Source organism: Zalophus californianus, chromosome 14, assembly GCF_009762305.2.
Source record: "Zalophus californianus isolate mZalCal1 chromosome 14, mZalCal1.pri.v2, whole genome shotgun sequence".
NCBI classification, from domain to species: domain Eukaryota; kingdom Metazoa; phylum Chordata; class Mammalia; order Carnivora; family Otariidae; genus Zalophus; species Zalophus californianus.
This window is the reverse complement of record NC_045608.1, coordinates 73,746,390-73,766,271: the sequence shown is the minus strand read 5'-3', so window position 1 is coordinate 73,766,271 and position 19,882 is coordinate 73,746,390. Positions and strand designations below refer to the sequence as shown.

General features: G+C 38.9%; 1 protein-coding gene across 4 annotated transcripts in view; it reads right to left on the bottom strand.

Moving 5' to 3' along the window:
* RAB27B (RAB27B, member RAS oncogene family) overlaps window positions 1-19,882 on the bottom strand; it is a 140,976-nt gene that overhangs the window by 11,561 nt on the left and 109,533 nt on the right. For all 4 annotated transcript variants that reach the window (XM_027577369.1, XM_027577370.1, XM_027577368.1 and 1 more), the window contains 2 exons: window positions 6,934-7,105; window positions 5,181-5,266 (listed from right to left, as the gene is read on the bottom strand). In XM_027577369.1, coding sequence (XP_027433170.1) covers window positions 5,181-5,266; window positions 6,934-7,086 — 239 coding nt within the window. In that variant the 5' untranslated portion in view covers window positions 7,087-7,105. The remainder of the gene's footprint in view (window positions 1-5,180; window positions 5,267-6,933; window positions 7,106-19,882) is intronic.

Below are 19,882 nucleotides of genomic sequence, written 5' to 3'. Positions count from 1 at the left end.
GGGTTCTTTTGCAGGGAAAAAACAACGTTGATGAGAAGACTCTTTTATAAGCACTGTGGGGGTAAAGCTGAATTTTAGTCTGGTATCCATGTCTCACGAGGAAGAGGGAAAAACACTGAAGAAAGGAGGAAGAAGAAGATGCTTAGGGGAAGCAAGACAAAGTCAGAGAGATGTAGTGTTGGAGACAGAAAGCAAGAACGCTCATCTCTACTGGAGAATTTTGAAGAATATACTCTATCATTTGTTGCGTAAAGACTTCTCTCCTCTGCTCCAACCTCTTCCCCCCTGAACTCTTCAGTAAAATTGAAGGTGTGCTGAGATCCACTTCAATGGCAGGAATGGGCAAAACCAGACACCACACAGAGGGACCAGAGAAAGGTTTGAGTTATACTGATACAGAAGTGAATTTGGAAATGGGTTTTTAGAAAGGTACATAACTTTGAAATACAGACTATCACTTCCTATCCTAAATGTCCTCCTAATTTTTGGTCTCCTATTTTAGCTTATTTGTGGATTCTTTAGTTTCCTTGGAGTTCTATTCTCAACCCCTTCCCACCACACATACATTCACTGAGTGAGTAAGCTCATCTACTTCCCTGGGCTCAATTGTCACCTACACGTTGAAACCCAAATGAATAGGTGTAGATTTATCCTGTCATTCACACTGTGTGCCCAATTACATGTTGTGTGTTTCTGGTTGGAGGAAACTGAAGCACCTTTAACTTCACGAGACTAAACCCAACCTGGCCCCTCCTCCTGATCTCTTCTTCTATCAATGCATCACCATCTTTGGAGTAACCACGGCTTCTTTCTCCTTCACCTACTGTATACAATCACCAAGCATCTCCTGACCTTGTCGTTTCTGTCCATCCACTCTAGTTTTTTTTTTTTTAGAACAAAGCTTTTTTTTTTTTTTAAAGATTTTATTTATTTATTTAATTGACACAGAGAGAGAGACAGCGAGAGAGGGAACACAAGCAGAGGGAGGGTCAGAGGGAGAAGCAGGCTTCCCACTGAGCAGGGAGCCCGATGCGGGGCTCGATCCCAGGACCCTGAGATCATGACCTGAGCTGAAGGCAGTCGCTTAACCAACTGAGCCACCCAGGCGCCCCCATCTACTCTAGTTTTGAGCCTATCCTCTTTCATCTGAATATTTTCAACCATCTTCTTAACACATTTCTTGTCTCCAGTTTTGTTTGGGACCCTCCCCTTCACTGATCCCTTCCTGCTGACTATATAAATCCTCTGCTACAAACATCTAAATGATGCTCTTAAGATAATGACTGAACTCTCTAATACGCTGTCAGGCTCTGTGTGAATTGACCCTTGCTCTTCTATCCGGCTTCATCTCCTGACTGCCCATAGGCATGCTGATCTTCTTTTAGTTCTTAGAAAGTTCACTCTCCCCCTAAGCTCTCACACACGCTGTTCTTTCTGTGGGTAACTTGGCCTTAATGCTTCCTCTACCTCCTACCTCTTTAGCCTGGATAAGACTCACTCACTCATACACTGTGTATGACTATATGTTATATATATATATAACAGTCTCAGAGGAAATAGCACTTTCCCAAGCTGCCTTCCTAATACCCACATCTGGGTTATAGGCTCCTCCTGGTGCACCTGCCCATCACCTGTTGTTTTCCTGACACTGTCCTAAGGCTGTATTGCAATTGTTCGTTATCTGTTCAAATTCTATCCTAGACTTGTGAGCTCCAACAAGAAAGGAGTTATGTTTCTAATTTGCTATCCATTATATTTTCATGGCCTTGAACATATTTGCTCACAAAATGTTTGTCAAATTAAGAGAAAGAAAAAAAGAGAAAGAGAATAGCAAAGGATATTCAAGTATTAAAGATGTCAATGACTTCAGTAGAGAACAATTCTTTTTTTTTTAAAGATTTTATTTATTTATTTGAGAGAGAGAGAATGAGAGATAGAGAGCACGAGAGGGAAGAGGGTCAGAGGGAGAAGCAGGCTCCCTGCTGAGCAGGGAGCCCGATGCGGCACTCGATCCCGGGACTCCAGGATCATGACCTGAGCCGAAGGCAGTCGCTTAACCAACTCAGCCACCCAGGCGCCCGAGAACAATTCTTTTAATACCAAAGCAAAGAGAATAGATATTTTAATGACTATTTCCAAATTAGATTTTTTGGTAAGGCATTAATCATGATAATTATGAAATACCAAAAATTTTACTCAATTTTTTCTTGTGGAATTGTTCCTACCAGTTGCTGGAAGCTCACCAAGATGCTTTTACTGAAGTTTTCTTTCTGTTTGGGGACTAGCTGTATTCACAAAATTGTCTCCTACTCAACTACAATAGTGTGGCTAAGACAATTGCTCTCTGTTCTCTCCCAAAAAGAGAGAGAGGGGGAGAAAAAGAGAGTGCGTGACTGTGTGTGTGTTTCATTTAAGGACAAGACTGTGCCATGTCCCTCTCTCATTGCCCATAGCACATGACAAAGTGATTTTTTTTATGTTAATGGTCTTTTTATTGGGAAAAAAAGGCTAGCATTTACAACTTGAAGTGGATGCAAATTCTAATTTCTCGAACAGCAATGCTGATGGTTGTGTGCTAAAATCCACAGTCACAGCTTACTCTGCTGGCTCCAAGTCATGGCTCAGAAGGTTTTAAAAACAGAGTCCAAAGATGCTCCCTTGGTAAAGGTTTCTTTTTTTTTTTTAAGATATTTTTTATTTATTTATTTGACAGAGAGACAGAGAGCACAAGTAGGCAGAGCAGCAGGCAGAAGGAGAGGGAGAAGCAGGCTCTCTGCTGAGCAGGGAGCCCAATGCGGGGCTCGATCCCAGGACCCTGGGGTCATGACCTGAGCTGAAGGCAGCCGCTTAACCGACTGAGCCACCCAGGCGCCCCTAAAGGTTTCATTTTTAAAAAATTTGTGTTAATGGTGATGGCCTGACACCCATTTCACCGCAGTACACTGCAGACAATGCTAAATCAACACACGCAGCATGGGATGAGTGTCATTGTCACCATGGGGGGGAGGGGTACACGGAAGTACACAAGGGCCATCCTGCTTAGTGGGGCTACGTTACTTTTATTTTTTTATTTATTTTTTTGTTAAAGATTTTATTTATTCATTTGAGAGACAGAGAGAGAATGAGAGACAGAGAGCATGAGAGGGAGGAGGGTCAGAGGGAGAAGCAGACTCCCCGCTGAGCAGGGAGCCCGACGCGGGACTCGATCCCGGGACTCCAGGATCATGACCTGAGGCGAAGGCAGTCGCCCAACCGACTGAGCCACCCAGGCGCCCCACTACGTTACTTTTAAAACATGCCTCTTGTGTGGATTTCACTGGGGTAAACATTTTTGCATCTACAGCAACATGGATAGGACATTCTTGTTCTAGAACAGGCTCACAACCTAGACCATTCTGCCCAGCACCCTTGTTATCCCCTTCCTTCCGAAGGTGACTCCAGGGGAAAGGTAAATGATTTCCAGCTTATTCACCAATCTCATTCTGTCCTGTGAGTCAGTAGGGTGGGGAAAGCTGGGACCACATTGGAAAAAAAAAAAAAAAACAGATCCCAGAGTCACATTATTACCTTCTCCCTCACTGGGAACTAAGGCTGTGTCCTGTATCCTTGAGGTTTACATAAGGGGCATGATTTTTCCTTGTTCCATGATACCACTTTTATCAATAAGCATAATCTTATATGGGTTATACTGCCAGATGTTTTTAGGCACAGGGCTGAGGTGTGAGACACTGTTTATCTTGTTGCATAGTTACACCTTAGTTTATAGAGAATGCAAAATTCTCAAGGGATGAATCACCTTCGTGTTACTAAGACTGTCCCTAGTTTTCCTCACTCCCTCAGAGAGCAGCCGTCTTAGGGGGGCAGAGGAGAGAAGCCTACCATCATGCAAGGCTGACATATCATGTGTGAGGACATATGGGAACCACATTTTCTCATATTACTTCTTCAAAAATGAATTAAATTGGTCTATAAAACATACATCTTTGTGACAACAAAACTGACATATGAACAGAAATTCTTGTGAGGAATGACTTCAGAAGAACTAGCAGTGTTGAAGAATGTGTGTAAATGGAATTCACAGTCAAAAGAGCTAACGGAGAGGGCCCAGCACCTCTCCTGGCGTTTACACTCACTGAAAGCGAGAACACTTTGGACGCATTTCAAAAACTAAAGTGTTTACAAGCATAAACATTCTAAGACATGTGATGCAGAATTTGGAGGTATGTGCCTTCTAAACATCTTCTCTGACAATCTACTGCCAATTTTTATTTAATCTGATATTGAAAAGCTTCACTAGCTTGTGGTCTTTAGCCCTTTGAAACCTTGGATCTCAAAGAAACATCTTTTCCTCCAGCTCTAAGCAAACAACACTCCTGTCTTCTGAGCTTCTCTTGCCTTGGACATCGTACCAGAGAAGATGCTAGAAAACCAAGCACAGTCTGTGCCCCTGTAATGCTGACAATTTTGTTGGGGTAAGAAGGCCACAGGTGAATCGAAGAACCGCAGTTACAGACAAAAACCAAAGATTTGCATTCTTACAAGGTGGTATTTAATTAATCGAGTAGCTTAAGGGATGGTGGGATAGGCGTAGGAGTTCACAGAAAGAGGGAGTTTGTCTCAGATGGGCATTTAGAAAGGCTCCACAGAGGAGGTGGTCCATGAGCCAGGCCTGGTGAAAGGAGAGGATCAGGGAAGGTGGGGAGGGAGGAAAACATTCTAGCCAGAGAGCAATGGTGTGACCCAAATCTTAGAAAACTAAGCCAGTCAAGAGGCACAGGACAGACAGTCTGTGCAAAAGAATGGAAAAACGTGGGAAAGATCTTACCACCCTTTCTTCAATTCCCTCTCCAGGTTGCCCTTGTAATCATGTTAATTTCCCACTTTAATTTAATTAAATTCTAGAGGTTTTTTTTTTCTATTAGAAAGTACAAAGACAACATTTAACAAGGATCTCCAGAGATTGCTAAAGATCTGATTTTTGAAGTCTATACCAAATCCACAATGCTAGTTATCATTAATGAACTATAAATAATTTATTTTCATTTCTTGACATAAATGTCTATTTTAGAACCAGGAGAAGAGTTGTACAACATTTGCTTTTCAAGTCCATGTACAGCATTCACTTTAAAAGAAGTTTTTCTTGGCTGTTTGTGGCTAGAAACAAAGTAATTTACTATTACCGCTCTTGGCCGGCAGTGTCCCAAAGCTGAAGGTGCACTTTAAAGGCTTTCCCTGATGATCCATTTGGTCCCTGGGTATTATAAACCTAAAAGATACAATTTTCATCAGTTAATATTACTTTGGATTTTGTAAACATTCAAATTCTCTGGGTTCACTCAGCATGTTTTTTCTCAATTACTATAATCAAAGTTCATAGTGCAGAATAAATATTTGCTCTGTTTTTTCCAGAAGTATCACATATACTCTCACTTTTAAATGTCAAGTACAAGTATGATTTTCAACACAATTTAGGCATACTGCGAACTTAAATTAGACACCTTCTGTCATTTCCTCACGGAGGCAGCAAACATTAGATTTAGGACCCAAGTTCTAGGTTCGAATATCAACCCTTCATTTCACTTCTTTGAATCTCATTTTCTTACAGCAAACTGAGACCCACAATCTCTTCCTACTTTACAGAGTTACTGCAAAAATAAATGACATAACAGATGTGAACGTACTTTTAAAATGTTAAAATGCTTTACTAATACCGGAATATCTTTTGCTATGACTTGGACTTCCAAAGCGACCTACCCATGAAATATACACAGAATTTCTCAATAAGTTTACAAAAGATATTTCAAGTCTTCCTTTACTAGCCATTTTTTCCAAAGGCTCTTTTTCTTAATGTTTAAATTTTCAAAATTATGGCCTTCTGACTTCTTATTTAAGCAAAGCCTAACGACTTTAATACTTCATCGGCTCCCCTAAGTATGGTTTAGTAGAGATGTTTAAAGTGTGGTTTAGCTTAAGCATGGTTTAGTAAAAATGTTTAAAGGGAACACTTTGCAAGGACTTATCTTCCTAGGTCAGTGGAGGCATTTGGGAGGGGTGAAGTCACAGGAAAACCCTGGAGGGGTTGGAAGCCAGGTTGCTAAGACTACACTAAAATGTATTGACCTTCAGATAAGGTACAGGATGTATACGGAACCATGATCTAACTTCTCAACCACGATTTCCTTTTCTCCCCCGACCAAGCCTCGAGCAAAGAGTAGATTTGTGACATCAACTGGAAGCGTCAGCCATGTTGGCAATCAAGAATACCTTGGGTGGCAGTAAATCTGGCTCAGCTTATGTGTCTATGCTACACGTCTCACATGTCACAATATCCTTATTCCTGTCATTAGCGTCTAGCATAGGAGAAGAAAGCAGTTGTAATTCTCACTTAAACTCCCTTATCTTGGAAAATAGCATGGACTGGTCTCACATTCTGTTCATAATAAGCTAGTGATTGATAGTTGAGTCTACACATAAATAAAAATGCAGCAAGGACTTACAAAGCTCATGTTCCAGCTATTTGCCAATCATTCTTTTAACTTCTCTCTGAAGAGTTGAGAAATGAACACTAGTTCTTATTGAGAAACTTAACTCAGATCAAGAGTTAAGGGCTTTGCAACCCGGATCATTCAAGTTTTGAAAGATTCCTAGAGAATTCATAGAAAACACACTATATAAACCCGTGAATTATTTCTTTCTCCTATATGCTTTTGGAGACAGGTGATAGTGCCACTCCACATTTTTCTTAGCAAAATGTTATTTATAATTGAGAACATTAAGAATATTCTAAATTGAATCAAAGTGACAGGTTATGAATTTCCTGTGATAAAAGGCAGACACTTTGCAATGCAATAAACATAGCTTCTTAATTCTATTTTATATGGGGGGGTAGAAATAAGCAACAAGGTTAACATAACAGTATGGTTAAAAACTCACCACACGTTTTTCCCGAAAGTCTATTCCTACTGTCGTGATAAACTTGGGATTGAATTTATTGTCTGTGTATCGATAAAGAAATGTCGTCTTCCCCACCCCTGAATCTCCAAGGGCCAGGAGTTTGATCAGATAATCATAGTCCCCATCGGTCATAGTGATAGTCTTGGTGAGCCTGTGTAGGAGAGGAAAAACAGTAGGTTATGATGAAAATCGGTTTCCCTTTGCCTTCCTTTAAAACACAACATAAATGTACGTTTCAAGGTTAAAATAGTTGAATACTTCTGTCAAATTCTGAATTAACTTATTCAGAGCAGCTTCAGGAGTAAGGGCACCTCTATTATTTCACTCAGTACAAATCTTTTTACATCACGTCAGTTAATATGGAACAGAAAGCTATCTGGTTCCCACAATAGCCGTTGCCGCAGGAGTAGTAGAACTTAGCCACAGCTTTTAGTTTTAAAGCCAATGCCCTTTGCAGCCAGGAGGATGGTGCCAGGAAGAGAAGGAGGTCACAGGAAACAGAAAAGCCTGCCCAAGTTGATGCAGGTAGACTAGGGAGAGACTGAGATTACATATGGGTAGTGGAAGAGAAAAGCCTAGGGAAACATTTTGCATCTAATCATGCATAATGAGCTTCCTATTATGTGCATGCAAAATATTCCTTTTTAATTTAAAAAATTTAACAACTGAGATGACAACCTTTAAAAACATTGATTTGAAATCATTTCAAAAGCAGTGTCTAAAAATCTTCTGTTTTGAAATACCAAAGCCTCTGTTCTCCAATGGCAAATCTGCTGTATTTGGCAAACCTGCCGAATATTTTCCAGACCTTGAAAACGGAGAAAAGCTAAGTAAGAGGCATGACTATGGTAATTTTGCTAGTATTTCTCCTGCTCGAAAGAATGCCATTTGCCATTTTTCCCATTGTCCTGACCTCCTTTGCCTCGGTCTTAATTTCTTCTGTTGTTATAATGACTATGGGTGAGGCCATGGGCTAATGCCAAGAACACCTGCACTGGTGATACCTTTGAATTACACTATCACCTACTGAATACATGAGGTTTCCACTCCAGAGGTCAGCGAAATGATTTGCCATTGGATAAAACTTTCTGATTCATGAGTTGTAGAAACAGGTTTATGATAGCCCCACATAGACGAAGGCCTATAAAGAAGTTCCTAGAGAAGTATCTCTCCTATTATATGAACGGGCAGAATATTTTCCCACCTTTACAGATCCAGAAAACATCGTACTCTTCAGTTCTGGGGCAATTAAAATTAAATTTCAACAAGTTATCCCATAGATATATCTAAAAATTTCTAGATAATTCTAATCCATTTTCTATCTGTAAGAAAATGATGCACATGTTCATCACTTCAAATAAAACTTTATTTTATACATAGTCACTTTAGTTAGTTATCAAAACTAAAAGGTTTCATGTCTTTGGATAATGATGAAGATGATAATTAGGTACTTAGCAAATCAGTATCATTACATCATTTGGAAGATTGGCAAATTTTTTACATTAGAATTTTCTAAAATTTGAACCATCCTGCTGCTAAATCCTGTTAAATATATTATGGATATATGTTTCTTTAATTAATGAAGTGTTTTTGCATTAAAGCATTCTGAAAGCTGCCAATACATACTTCTATGCTTAAGCTTTCCTCCCTTATAATATGCTTTCTTCACTGAGTAGGACTCTCACCATGAATGTTTGCTGACAATGAATGTTCTTTTATTGTTGTTGCTTTCGTTTAGTATCTGTACAAAGTATAATCATTGCTCAGGAAGAAGTGCTTAGCTTCCATCAACAACCAGCCTTCCTCAATAAAAGGATGCAGGTATCTCAAGTATTGACCTGAAATTCTTCTTGGAAAATGTCTTCATTGACTGACTACCTAGCAGTGACTAGTTCTGAGTTCAGATGTTCTAAATATCTTACCAGGACTTTATATAGTTGAAGATGTTGCTGTTCCTAGTCTTTGAACCAAATGGATTGCTAGAGGAGACTGCTGTCAAAGTAGTATAATTTCCCCCCATTTGGGTCTATCTGGGCCACCATTACTTGACTTTTCTCTCTCTTTGCCTCCCAAACTTGTTCCTGGGCAACTCCTCTGAAGGGTGACAAAGTCTGTCATTTCACTAGTAGAATTGGATGAAACTGCTAATTCTCTTGGGAAAGAAGGATTAAATTTATTCTGAGATGTGTGACCAAAGCTAAATTCTTCCTGTTGGGGGGGAGGAAATTAAAGGTACTGGCTACCTAAATACAAGACAAAGTTGGAGGATACTGTGGCCCCCTGGCCTGGAAAAATGAAAATAATAGAGTCAAGAAGATATAGCAGCACACTTTCAATTTTTGCTTAAAGTTAACTACGTTTTTTGCAATATTGTTTTGTGACAGAGTTAAGAAAAGCTAAATCTTGAGCAAATCTAGTTAAATACTTTCAATATATAGTATCAGGTCCAAAAAAATGAAAATTTTAAAAATGTAATTTATAATCTAGTACCTGATAAGGCATGCTTACACTTAAAGATGTAAAAAAAAAAAAAATACAACATAGTTTTACAAGATGGGGAACATGATTAATTGACAGATGAGTCAAATAGTTGTGCTTTTAGTTCAAACAAAACAGTAACCTTCATGGGCTGCAGTGGTCTGAGACTTTGTAGAGAAAGATGAACTTGTATTTAATCTTATAACAAAGGGAGGAATTACCTATGTGGAAAGAAGGTATAGGACCACTTCCCACTTGTAGAATGAGATAATCACCACTTGCCAGCTACACGACCTACCAAGTATTCCTGATCTGCGATTTGTTTTCTGTTGTTGGTACATAAACTTGCCGGGGGCAATACTGACTTGCCTCCCAGTCAGGCTCTAATCCTGGCTCTTTTCTGTAAGTGAATGGTTGTGGATACTTTGTGGCATTGAACAAAAATTCCACCTGAAATGAATGCAAAGCTTGGCACCATAGAAAACCTTTATTTAGTGTCTCCAGTAGACTCGTTAAAGAAATTGACAAAGTAAACTCAGCATGAGATCGTTTGCCTTTTAAGTTTCTTTTGAAAATGAATTTTCTCATTTTTGTATCACTACTCATATATAGTTACTTAGTTTGGTTCCGCTTTTATTACCATGTGATTTTCTGAGTCCTAAAATCGTATGACCTCAATATTCTATCCTTGGCCCGGCAAATATGACAGCGCAAAGAAAAATAAAAACCTTGGCAAAGTTCCCTTTTCCAAGAACTGAGATAAAAAAAATTATCTGGGAAGGATCAAAAAGCTGACAAGTTTAGCAGTATTTATTCCTGCACAATGATTGATGGTCTTGTCAACTCTTCCTTCTATGGATCTAAAAGTAAAGAAAAAGCCAGAAGATTGCTGTACTTCAGGAAATATGTCTGACTCTTTCCCATTATCACTGTGTCACAAGCTAAACTACAAGAGCCAGGAGGTCTTTTAGATATAGAAACTGAGGGATCAGCCTCCGAGCCCTTCATGGGAAGGTAAGGGGCTGGGAAGAGTAGGAAAAAGAATCCAAAACACTTGTGAGGCTCTACTTAATGAAGAGTCTTAAACGTAGAAGGAAATCTAAATAACCCTGTGGTCTAATCCTCAGTTTACAGATGAGAAGTCATGAGCACACAAGTTATGTGATTTGTGGGATGAGAGTTTCTAACAACAACAAAAAAAAATCCAAGACTATGGTTTGTTATAATTTGAAATGAAAAGTGGATTAGATAGGTAGAAAGTAGAAATATTTTCATTCTATGGGGGAAGGGAATTTTCTCTGGTTATTGACAGGGACATGATTTTCATAGTTAGACTATCTCAAATGAGGCTGCCCATAGTTTCTTTCTCTCTTTTTCCCCACTGCTATGCCTCATTCTTTTTCAACATAAATCCTATTTGCTCAGAAACTTAATCTCCTTTGTCCACTGCTGGATCCAGAGTCCAATACAGTGGTTGGCATGTATTAGGGGATCAGTACATATGTGTTGAGCGTTGGAGCCATGCAAATGTCACAATTAGTGAAATTAATCTTTGAGCAATTGGTGGACGTGGAGTCCCTCCAAGTTCAGGACTTACATTCTCCTTCCTTCCTCAATTGTGAAGGGACTATTTAGATTAAATGATCACTGTGGGACCTTCCGGGTCTGGCTTCCCAAGCTCATTTTTCTATTTCTATAAAAACCTTCTCAAAATAGAATACTTGTATCTTCAGAGAAGCAGTTTCAAAGAACCTGGGAAAAGAGAAAGCACAGAGGGACTGTAATTTTTGGACATGAGATCTGTATTGGCAGAGAGCATATAAACTTGTCAGTTGAATAGGTCAGGGCTCAGAACTGGGCTTCTTCATGAAAGCACCCATTCACCCATCTAACACATACTCACTGGCACCTCATAATTTGCATGATATTCTGTATGACTCTGAGGATATACTCTGTTTTCTCTAGAGGGAAGCTTAACAAACACTACAGATATGTATGGATGACTACTATACAGGCGGACTTACCCACACAAATTTAAGACGTTCTTTGCTAGTTCTCCAACTAATAATCTTAAAAATGCCATGACAAGCTTTATGACCCTGTGACTTGAACTTATTAAATTAATAAAACCAAGTTAATATTCTTTTTTAAAAATATTTTATTTATGGGATGCCTGGGGGGCTCAGTCGGTTGGGCATCTGCCTTCAGCTCAGGTCATGATCCCAGAGTCCCGGGATCGAGCCCTGCATCGGGCTCCTTGCTCAGCGGGGAGCCTGCTTCTCTCTCTGCCTGCCGCTCCCCCTGCTTGTGCTTTCTCTCTCTCTCTCCCTCTTTCTCTCTCTCAAATAAGTAAATAAAATCTTTAAACAAAAAATCTTTTTAAAAAAAGAATTTATTTAGTTATTTATCTATTTGAGAGAGAGAAAGAGGAGAGAGAATGGAGAGAAAAGAGCATGAGCAGGGAGAGGGGCAAAGAGACAAGCAGACTACCTGCTGAGCACGGAGCCCAAACACAGGGCTCGATCCCAGGACCTTGAGATCATAATCTGAGCTGAAGTCAGATGCTTAACTGACTGAGCCACCCAAGGGCCCCCAAACAAACTTAATATTCTTAAGGAACTTTGGAAAGCTTAAAATAATAGACAAAGTATCAGTGATATTACTTTGTAGGTACTTTACATAAAATAAAGCTGTCAAGCATAAAATGGACAGATGCTTAATATTTCCTCATTAATCTTTATTCGACTGGTTTGTATTAGGCTCCAGTAGGTATATCTTGAGATCTGGAATTCCCACAGCAACATGTCATTGAGTGATAGTCTAAGGGTGGTTTTCATTGACTGACCTTAAAATTCTGCTTCCCATCACCACATTCATGTCCTAAAGGCTAGAGTTAAATTATGGCTGGAACTGGGGTGCGTTGATGGCACAGTTGGTTAAGCGTCCAACTCCTGATTTTGGCTCAGGTCATGATCTCAGAGTCATGAGATTGGGCCCTGCATCGGGCTCCACGCTCAGCAGGGAGTCTGCTTGAGATTCTCTCTCTCTCTCGCATTCTGCCCCTCCCCCTACTCTCTCTCTCTAAAATAAATAAATCTTTTAAAAAAATAAATAAATTATGGCTGGTACTCAAGGGAGGGAAGTGGGGGAGTAATTAAAAAAAAAACAAAAAACTTTGTATTCAGTAGCATTTTGTTCTGTTAGGAAGGTTTTAATTTTCATTTTGATTCTTCTTAAAGGCTATTTATAATTAATGGATGTGAGTCTATATAGAAAATTCAAACCCAATTATAAATATTAATCAATATCAACTTAAACAACCTTTACTTAAGCTGACAATGGTCTATGTGTCTCTTGCAGCAATCAAATCTATTTTAAAAGATAAAAATATCCATTTTGTTTCATTCTATGATCAAGGGATCTAATATAACAGAGATAAACCAAGAAGTTATTGAACTCTGAAGTTCAGCTTACTTGCCCTGAAAATAAGGGGTAAAAACTCTAACACAAGTCATCTTTAAATTGATTTATCTCCATTGATATATTATTCCCTCCATGATATATTATTATCTCCATGATATATTTTTAAATTATTCTCACATATTAAACTCACTTCTAAGCCAATGAATAATTTTGTCTCAATATTTTTTTCTCAAAAGTAACATTTTTTTCCATGGGCTTAATTTTGTGGCAACTTTTGAAACTACGTGAGGGTTTTTCCTTTTTTTCTTTATTTTTATTACAAGAAATTTCAAACATGTACACTCCCATATATCAATCAACCAGCTTCTAAATGATCAATAGTCCCAGGTTTATACCCAAAAGAAATGCAAACATACAACCACACAAAAACTTGTACACAAATGCTCATAACAGTCCCCAGAAGGAAACAATGCAAATGTCCATTAATGGATGAATGGATAAACAAAATGCGGCATGGCCATGCATCGGGATATTATTCAGCCATAAAAAGGGAAAGGTAGGGACACATGCTACAACATGAATGAACCTTGACAACACACTAAGTGGAAGAAGCCAGATGTAAAAGGCCACAGATTTTATGACATTATGGCATTACACATGTAATGTCCAGAATAGGCAAACTCGTGGAGACAGGATATAAGTTAGCATTTATCAGGGGATGCAGAGAGGAGGACCTGGGGAGTGACTGCTAATGGGGAAGAAGCATTTTGGGAGGGATGACGAAAATATTCTTGATTTAGATAATAATGGAGGTATATTTTTTTGTGAATGTACTATAAACCACTGAATTGTATACTTTCAAAGGGGTAGATTTTATGGTATATGAATTATACTCAGTGGAGTCATTTTAAAAGCCCAAGGAAGTAAAAATAACATATTTTATTTAAAAAAAATTTTTTTAGCTGAGCTCCACTAGCTGGGTGTTAACTAATACTTATTTACAGTGAAGTCAATTACTAGTATGAATCATGTATATTCAGATAATAATACTCTCCCGACCACAATGGAAAGGACCTGTAGAATATATTCAATTAGCCTTATTCTCACATTTACAGTAATTTCTTTTTTATAAAAATATTTCATATGGAGCAACTGGGTGGCTCAGTCAGTTAAGCGTCTGACTCTTGATTTTGGGCTCAGGTCATGGTCTCAGGGTCTGAGATTGAGACCCACTTCAGCCTCCGTGCTCAGCGCATGGAGTCTGCTTGAGATTCTCTCTCTCTCCCTCTCCTTCTGGTGTGCAACTGCCCCCCACCAATAAATGAATAAATAATCTTTTTTAAAAATTCCTTATTTGACAGGGTCCTGATAGCCAATCTACTGAGCAAATGTGCTCACAAATCAGGAGTAATTGAAAATCACTAAGCAGCAGGACAGATTGGTCATCAGGAGCCTATGAAACAGCACTGGAACAGAACTTGGGTGTACACATCATCCAGTGGGTCCCAACGCTGGCTGATCATCAGTATTCCCTGGGGAGTTTACAAGTACAAACTCTAAGACCTCTCCAGAAGGACTGAATCAGAATCTCTGCAGGCTGGCCCTGGAACTTAGAATTTACATATTCCACTAAAGTATGACAGTAAAGTGGCCAGATTCAGGAACTGTTTTTCTCCTTTTTTCACCTTGAGGCACGTCTACAGGAAACTCTTCAGAAGGTTGAGACTCTTAACCCCCTTCAGCAACTCGCTCTAGAGTAGAAAAAACTCAATGGTCAAGAAAAGAGTCGGTTTATCTGATTTGATCTTGTTACAGTTGAGAGCAATTTCCTCTTGCTGATTGCCATCAGCCAAGCTTGGCACATAGCTACTGGATTCCTTCTTCTGCTGATGCGCTATTACAATGCCCTGAATGTACTTTCCCAGCTACATATCATTTTGTTCCCTCACATGTTCTCAACTTTGTTTCCCTGAAAATTAGGAGTAGTCCTCAAAACATTATTTACTCACTCGAAACACATATACTACACGCACTGAAGAAATCGCATAAATGTGTGAATTAAGTAAATTAAGCATTAAGAATTTTTTGAAAGATTTAGTATTTGACTTGGAAAGGTTTTATGCTTGTCTTCATAAGTGAGCCACATGATTTATTTTTCATTAGACAGCCTACTTTAAAAAAATAAATGCTTTTGTAGGTCCTTTCACCCAGGACTTTAACAAGGGAGCAAGAAAAATAAATGTAAATTCCTTGCAATTCAGCAAAACCTTATATGGAAAGACCTATATCTTTTCCAGAATTGAAACAACCTTTGAGGCAATACAACACATTACGAAGCATACACAGAGGTTGACACCTTTCCTGAAGCCAGTCAGCAAGACCAGAAAATGGGTTTTCCTAACTTAGTGCTTCTCAAACTCGGCTGTTTTTTTTAAAACTCCCTGATGCGCAGACCACACCCCAAATCACGTAAATCTGGCTCCTGGTGGTGAGACAAAAGCATTAATACTACAACCTCCAGTCATGTTTGAGAATGCCACACTGCCGTTTAAAGATTTTATGAGAGAGAGAAAGTGTGGGCACATGGGAGCGCATGAGTAGGGGACAGGGGAATGAGAGGGAGGGGCAGAGGGAGAGAGAGAAAATCTTAAGCAGACTCCCTGCTGAGTACAAGCGCAACTGACTCCATCTCCCAACCCTGAGATCACAAGCTGAGCCGAAACCAAGAGTCAGACACTTAATCGACTGAGCCACCCAGACGCTCCAAGAACCACCACACTACCTTTTAGCACAGAGACTCCTCACTGCCAGGGAATAACTTCTAATTTCAACAGCACAAGCCACTCCTAGTTTCATACTACAGCTAACAGAAGAGCAGAGAGGACCACATTCAGGAAGACATATCGTTTGCCAAGACAGTGGCTGGTTGGGAAGATGGTTCATTTCCCACCATAGGTGCCTGCCTCAGTGGGTCCACCGGCACCAGCCAGAGGAGCTGCTTTCCCGCATTGTGACAAGGGCATGCGTCCGCTCTGATGGCAGTCAGTCTAGGTCTTTTTTCTGGAGAGTTGTGTGACATTGAGTGTATATATGTAAATTGAAGCTTCAACTCTTAATGTTTCCACGTAGAAGAACAATAGGAGTTTAAGCTAAAGAGATGAGCATTTAAATAAGAGGTTTTCCTAAGTTTTCAGACATTGGCCTAATAATCTTGCAAAATTGTGATCATTTGCCAGTTGGCTGCTACTTTGAGGAAGTCTTGCCAAACTTCTACTGCTTTGCTTTTTATCTGAGAAAGGGCATACTTATCAAAATATCTGCCCATAAATTCTGCATCTCTCACATGTGAGGAAGCCAAGTTAGAGAGCATCTATGGGTTCACATGTCAATGAAAAAAAAAGATGAGTTCCATATTATTACAATTTTCTCACTGAAACCTAATTCTAGGTAACTCATAGAGCTGTATAATTCCACAAATAAAAAAGATAAAAAATCCATGACCTCTTTAGGAAAAGAATGTTGGCTGGTTGTTGTTTTAGCCAATATTTAATAGGAAGCATTTTATGAGCTTAATAAATGCTGAAAAAGAGAGATTATATCTGCAAAGAATGGAATTAGTCCAAAGAAAGTGCTTATTTATCTCAAGGGTTCTTTCTATATTATGTAGATGCTTATGTTAATTGAAATTTCTAGATTAAAATCTTATTTCTGCGATATGTATAAGGCTGAGTGGAGACTACAGAATGCTATTACAAGTGGTTTTTAACCCTTATGTGATTGGAGAGAAAACAAATAAATGTTAAGTTTCTTCAACTGATAAGTTATTTGAAATGAACTCTGTACCAGAAAATCTATGGCTCTGAATCTAAAAGATATTCAGAGGAGAGTGTAAAACTCATAAAGCCCCAAAAGCAAATAATCCAGTTAAAAAATGGGTAGAAGACATGAATAAACATTTTTCCAAATAAGACATCCAGATGGCTAACAGACATTTGAAAAGATGCTCAACATCACTCATCATCAGGGAAACACAAATCGAAACTACAATGAGATATCACCTAACACCTGTCAGAATGGCTAAAATCAACAACACAGGAAACAAGAGGTGTTGGTGAGGATGTGGAGAAAGGGGGAACCCTCTTACACTGTTGGTGGGAATGCAAACTGGTGCAGCCACTCAGGAAAACAATATGCAGTTTCCTCAAAAACTTAAAAATAAAACTACCCTATGATCCAGTAATTGCACTACTAGGTATTTACCCAAAGGATACAAAAATACTGATTCAAAGGGACATAAGCACCTCCATGTTTATAGCAGCATTATCAACATTAGCCAAATTATAGAAAGAGCCCAAATGTCCATCAACTGATGAATGGATAAAGATGTGGTATTCATAAAGATTTTATATATATATATATAATGGAATATTACTCAGCCATAAAACAGAATGAACTCTTGACATTTGCAATAATGTGGATGGAGATAGAGAGTATTATGCTAAGCAAAATAAGCAAGTCAAAGATAAATACCATATGATTTCACTCATATGTGGAATTTAACAAACAAAACAAGTGAACATGGGGAAAAAAAGAGGCAAGCCAAGAAACAGACTCTTAACTCTAGAGAACAAACTGATGATTACTGGAGGGGAGGTAGACAGGGGGATGGATGAAATAGGTAATGGGGATTAAGGAGGGCACTTGTCATGATGAGCACTGGGTGTTGTAGGTAAGTGATGAATCACTGAATTCTACACCTGAAACTAATATTACACTGTCCATTAACTAACCAGAATTTAAATTAAAATTTGGAGGGGGAAAAAAAAAAAAGAAAAACTCAAAAAGTGAATCAGGAGTAGGGACAGAAATAATCAGGAGGGCTTTATGGAGGAGGTGACATGAAAGCTGGATTTTGATGTGGGAAGAGCAAAGGACTGGTGGTGAGCAGAGCACTCATGTCCTGGAGGCAGCATGTATACCCCGTGCCATCGGCTACAGCAAATATGGCTTAGGTGGAAGCAGAAGCAGCATTCTGGGGGGACTTGGCTGGTGAAGTTGGATTTGCAGGGCTGTGGTGTGATATAACAGGCAGCTGTTGGAGTCCACAGCCCTGGGTTTAGAAGTTCAATTTCAGCCCTTTAGCCACCATCTGACCATAGGCAAATGACTTAACCCTAGATTCTAATGTCTTTACATGCAGTTGTATGTAAAGTACCTGGCTCAATGCATTCAATCATCATGGATTCACCTTTCACACTTAACTCACCAATAGGGAACCATAAATTTTTTTGATCAGTGACACAATGTAACAAAACCACGAAATAATTAATCAATTCCTACAGGTTACTTTGTAACTTAAAGTGAAGTCAGCAAATTTCTCAGAAAGAAGGTGGTGTAGAAATCCCAAGAAAATGCATAGCTGCATTTTAGAAAGCTAGTTTTCTTTCCACTTGACAAAGCACTAGATTATTTCAGCTACTTTATCCCCTGCTGGAGCTCTGATTAAAAATACAGTATGTCCACAATGCCTAATTACAGCTTTAATAAGCCTATTGTTTACTTCTTGGCAGTAACCTAATCAACTGACCGTGTCTTAAACTCACCTACCATTTTCCAATATAAAACATTTATAATTTTGTCTTTGACAACATCTACCCCCCGCCGTTACTGGTGAGAAAAGAAAAATCCTCATTAGCACAAAGATATTTACAGCTATACACTCCCATCCCTGCTGTTTGGTGCATTTTCAAGTCTAATCAGAGCAGAGCAGAAGGCAGCTGGGTGCCTTGCTCAGAGTCCTACTGGACAGGGTAGTATTCCATTCCATAATATTCGTTAACTTTAGATTTGGTGAACATTTTCTTGGTTAATAACAATTTGGGGTGGAGAAAAGTCATGAAATATTAAAAAATGTGAGTGGTTTACTAAAATTAAACTTCATAAAAAGGTTGCTACTCAGAATTTTGCATTATGCTTTTGTCCAATTTTTTTTGAACTGAGAAAGGGACCTTCCTGTGGAAACATCCTCTCTTGACAATTCATATCCGCAGTGACTGTTCTCACCGATAAAGAATCATGACCTCAGCAAAGAAATGCCAAAGAGTTGGAGCTTTTCTAAACTAGGATTTGTTATAAGACAGTTCTTATGAAATTAGCTTTGCCTCTATTTGCCAGATGGGTTCTAAGATGAGAGGAAACTCTGTGGCATGCTGCAGGAAACACAGATTGGGTCACGTTCTATCTCATCTCTGCAAAATCACCACCCTCAAGTCCCCTCCTGCCCAAGGAAAAACATGATCACATTTTCTATTCAAGATTTACATTTTACTTTCTGGTGTTTTTTTTTTTTAAACAAAAGGACAAGGATCATAATTTACTACATTAAATCAAAACATTGAAGGGAAAAGGTTAACATTTTAGTGGGAAAAATAATCACAGTAAGCTATCTGTCACAAATAATGTATTTGTTACATCTGACACTTTCCAGTTTATGGAAAATCTGTGTCTCAAAGAAATTTTGGGGAGTCAATCTATTTCCCCAGCATCAAAGAATGCTCTTTCTATGTCATTTTCATTGCTTTTTAATTTTTTTAATTTTTTAAAAGATTTTATTTATTTATTTGAGAGAGAGAGAGTGAGGGAGAGAGCACAAGCAGGAGGAAACGCAGAGGCAGAGGGAGAAGCAGGCTCCCCGCTGAGCAGGGAGCCCAATGCGGGGTTCGATCCCAGGACCCTGAGATCATGACCTGAGCCTAAGACAGATGCTTAACTGACTGAGCCACCCAGGTGCCCCTCTGTTGCTTTTTTAAAAAGGAAAATCCAAGTATCTTCCTTTACTGTCTTGTTTCCTAAAGTTCCAGTAATAAGCAAAGGGTTTCTTTTAGCAAGCTATATTATTATAGCTAAAGTAAAGGTTTTCCTGCTGAAATCGGAGCCTATTTGGTTAGGTATTATTACAATAAGAGGAAAAAATATGAAAGCTAAATGTTTGTGTACTAAATTTCAGAAGTAAAACTTCTAGTTACAT